The following is a 3,643-nucleotide window of genomic DNA, read 5'->3' as shown; positions in this document are numbered from 1 at the left end:
CCTCTGGCTGTAGCAGCAGAAGGAATATCAGGGGGCTGTCGTGTGATGGGATTGTGGTTGTGTTGCAAACATGTTGTACACTGGAGGAGGTCACAAAGACCAATTTGCGAGGCCATTTTGATGGAGATTTTTGAATTGACGTATCTGGAGCAAAACGGCAGGCAGGATGAAGCTACCGTATATACCGTGGGTAAGGGAGGCTGTGCAGCTGTTGGTGGCGCCATTCTGGCAATGCCTAGAAGGAATATAGACCTTTTGAAGCCACCAGAAACTTATTTTATCTGCGGTCCAACCATACTGTACCAGATAATCTCAGCATGGCACAATCTCGGAAGCAGGTCCAGTTCTCTAACTTCGGTCAGACAGAGTAGCTGATTGAGTCAATGCTACCATCGGTCTTGCCCACGGTGAGCGACACCTCAGATACGTACACCACGCCCAAAACAGAATATCATGCGGAAGGTCTTCACACATTCATAGCAAATGATTCGGTGCTTCTGAAAGTAGCGTAACACGGCAGTATGTTATGCGTAAGTATGCTAAGGGCGGTTCCCGAGAACGGACAAATCGATCCTAGGAGCCAATCAAGGATTCCCGTGATAGACGCGCTTCCGAGGAGCTCGAACCCTAGTTCAGAGGATAAGGGCCAACGTTCCCAAGCACGAAGACCATCCTGAGAAAGCGATATCGCCTCTCGGGGCTTTCGGGTTTCCATGCATAAGGTGTGGTACCTGCTGCTGATGCACCCATACTTGTCCCAGGAGCCCTTATATTATCTCACGTACTCGACTGTTTGACCTCCACAAACAATCATTTCCACACCTTCTTCGCCTACCTACCACAAAGTCCATTGTCAACGACCCTACACATCAACGACAGCTACAACATGGTACGTGAGCGTGGCTGTACAAGACACACAAGCAGTGGCAGTGCTAACCTGTACGAACTAGCCAACCCGTACAGATATTTTGTCTGAAATGGCTATCGCCGAACCAATGGCAGCGAACGTTCCAGTCCTCCTGCAACAGTTCTTCCAGCATAACGTCAAACATGAAGCAAGTGCCCTTCTTTGCTGCGCAGCAGGTCAGGGATGCGTGTCGGCAATGGAAACTTTGCTCGATGAATACCACGCCGATGTCAACGCCTTGCATGAAGACAGTACGCCCCTTATCAAAGCGGTCATGGGTGGCTCCCTTGCCGCGGTGGAGCATGTTTTGTCACGGAGTGAGCTCGACTTGAATCACTTCNATCAGGGGAATAAGGCTCTGTGGTATAGCACAGCCCAAAAGGACCCGGCGATTGCCCAGCGGCTGCTTCTCCAACCAGGGATAGACATAAATACTCCGTTGCAGGTCAAGAGCGGGAAAACCCGGACTACCTTCAACGAGGCCATCATCCGCAACAGTACCGAAGTAGTCAAGATCATCCTTGCCGACGAACAAGCAGATCCGAACATCGCAGCAGAGAATGGTCAGACACCACTGCTTTGTGCCAGTGCTCGGGGATGTGTGGAGATCGTCAGAGTGCTGCTGGGAGACTCGAGGGTTGACCGCGTGCGTCTAGATGATCGTGGATGCAGCGCCCTCCACTGCGCAGCAGAGAACGGAGACGTGCAAATCGTGGATCTCCTCCTCGCTGACGGCCGTATCGATGTGAATGCCCGGGACCGTACTGGGTCAACTGCGCTCCACCTCGCAGCGGAAGCCGGGCATGTAGGAGCGGTGAACCGTCTGCTGATGGCAAGCACGATCGATATCAATGCGCAGAACATGAAGGGCCGCACGGCGTTATGGAACGCGACTCGCCAGCGCCACGACCAAGTAGCCAGTCGTCTGTTGATTGAGAAGGACGTGCAAGTGAACTCCACTGGGACCGGCGAGTCCACGGACCGGTCAACTTCCCTGCATCATGCGGTCGAAGAGGGGAATCTAGCGCTGGTCCACCAGCTCCTGGCCAAGTCAACCGCGGACCCCAACATGCCGGATGAAAATGGACAGACGCCTCTTTGGTGGGCCGTGTACGACGGCGACCAGCTTCTCGTCCGGTATCTTCTGGACGATCCGCGAACAGAACGACACAGAAGAGACAACCGGGGACGGGCGCCGGTGGATGCTGCCAAGTCTGGCAATGAGGACGAAATTGTGTGCCTCCTGATGAACTGCGATCATCATTGCCCTGCGGACATATGTGCTATGGCGGTGTTGATTGTGATTCTTATTCCTATCTTATTACTGCTATCCCTGGCATCCGTGGTTGGACGGGCGCTTGCTCGCGTCTGCATTTTATGATGGACCGATGACCTTCTTCATGTACAGTATCAACACATTTGGCGACGCTTCTTCCTGCGGCCACTCAAATCGCCCGTTGACCCTAGTCTCATACTCCTGTATCACGGAGATAATGTTCATCAGCTCAGCAGCTGTGGGTTATCAAACAATCCATATACCGGCAGCCGGCTTGCGCGCTGAAATCGACGCACATAGCTATGAATGATTATTTTGGAGGATTTGATAGGAGGAATCGGTGCAGAGCACTATGGGAGTACAGGCTAGGGAAGTCCGGGGATGGTCATTGCAGATCAATATCTTGCTGTTATCTATGTGTGAAGAAGCTCGGACACGCCAGCTTCTCTTGAGGTGACTGAGCTGCGTAATATCACCTGCTGGTTTACCGGCTGGCTGCGGCCTCTTTATGTTGCGGTGGTCCGTACACCTACTATATTCTCAATGGCTAGTGCAAGTGCTCCGGGGTTAGTGAACCGTCGTTTTGCGCAGATCCTAAGCACAACGCTGTGCCCGCGATGTGACAATTGCCCATCCTGCTGTACATAGATTGCGTTATTTCTGCTCATTATTTAGTCGTTTGTACGGTCTTGTATTGGTTCCGTCTCTAGATTGCCTGTCAGCTGCATCAGCTATGCTCTTCTTATGATGTCTTTTTCAAGTCTTCCACCCGAACTTGTGCTCCATATAGCCGCTATGCTTCATAGCACACGGGATATCTATGCCCTGGTGAGCGTGAACAGAGGCCTTTACCGGTCGTTGAAAAGATATCTATATCAGCACAATGTGGACCACGAAAGCAGCACCGGGCTTTTGCGAGCAGTGGAAATAGGGAGTTTATCCGCCACATATTGTTTTCTCAGCCTACCGCGGCTGAACGTGCATGTCCGAAACGATGCTGGACAGACGGTACTCCACGCCGCAGCGCAACAGCATGAGAAACCCTACATTATGACGATCCTTCTGCGGGATAGTCGTTTTGACGTTAATGCGACTGACACTGAGGGACGGACACCGTTGTCTTATGCAGCATCGAACGATGACGGTCGTCCGCTTAGCGTCCTGCTACGGCACAACGCTGTTGACATTAATATNGGCGCCATCGGAGGCCAAACGCCGTTTTACTTTGCGGTCAGCGAAGGGAACAAAGCGGCTGTAAAGAAGCTTCTTGACGACGCGCGGTTAGACCCGAACTTAAGTCCCCCCCGTTTGTCACCTTTAGCAATCGCGGCGGCTGGAGATTCACCAGAGCTATTGGAACTGCTCCTGAGTGATCAACGCGTGAAAGTGAATAATCAAAGGCACGGTTCCGTACATCCTTTAATCACTGCAGTAGAGGGAACGGAGAACTGCACCCTTCG

The 3,643-nt window shown here is 52.3% G+C and overlaps 3 protein-coding genes across 3 annotated transcripts in view; 1 reads left to right on the top strand and 2 right to left on the bottom strand.

Annotated features, from left to right (window-relative positions):
* The window catches only part of ASPSYDRAFT_712959 (uncharacterized protein), a 1,765-nt gene extending 1,392 nt beyond the window's left edge, over nt 1-373 (bottom strand). Inside the window, exon 1 of the mRNA XM_040850569.1 lies at nt 1-373. This exon is cut by the window's left edge and continues 1,392 nt beyond it. Within this exon, the coding sequence (XP_040696113.1) occupies nt 1-224 (224 nt within the window). The 5' untranslated portion in view covers nt 225-373.
* Nucleotides 304-817, bottom strand: ASPSYDRAFT_712980 (uncharacterized protein). The gene is made up of 2 exons (XM_040850570.1): nt 432-817; nt 304-348 (listed from the first exon to the last, which is right to left on the bottom strand). Exon 1 carries the CDS (start codon nt 713-715, stop codon nt 467-469), a length of 249 nt encoding a protein of 82 aa, XP_040696112.1. The 5' UTR covers nt 716-817; the 3' UTR covers nt 304-348; nt 432-466.
* A 1,791-nt stretch (nt 818-2,608) lies between these two features.
* The window catches only part of ASPSYDRAFT_1170184 (ankyrin repeat domain-containing protein), a 1,871-nt gene continuing 836 nt past the window's right edge, over nt 2,609-3,643 (top strand). Inside the window, exon 1 of the mRNA XM_040840238.1 lies at nt 2,609-3,643. This exon is cut by the window's right edge and continues 836 nt beyond it. Coding sequence (XP_040696111.1) covers nt 2,928-3,643 — 716 coding nt within the window. The 5' untranslated portion in view covers nt 2,609-2,927.

This window comes from Aspergillus sydowii (assembly GCF_001890705.1).
Source record: "Aspergillus sydowii CBS 593.65 unplaced genomic scaffold ASPSYscaffold_22, whole genome shotgun sequence".
Taxonomy (NCBI): Eukaryota; Fungi; Ascomycota; class Eurotiomycetes; order Eurotiales; family Aspergillaceae; genus Aspergillus; species Aspergillus sydowii.
The sequence above is the reverse complement of the archived record's forward strand: the minus strand, read 5'-3'. Positions and strand labels throughout refer to the sequence as shown.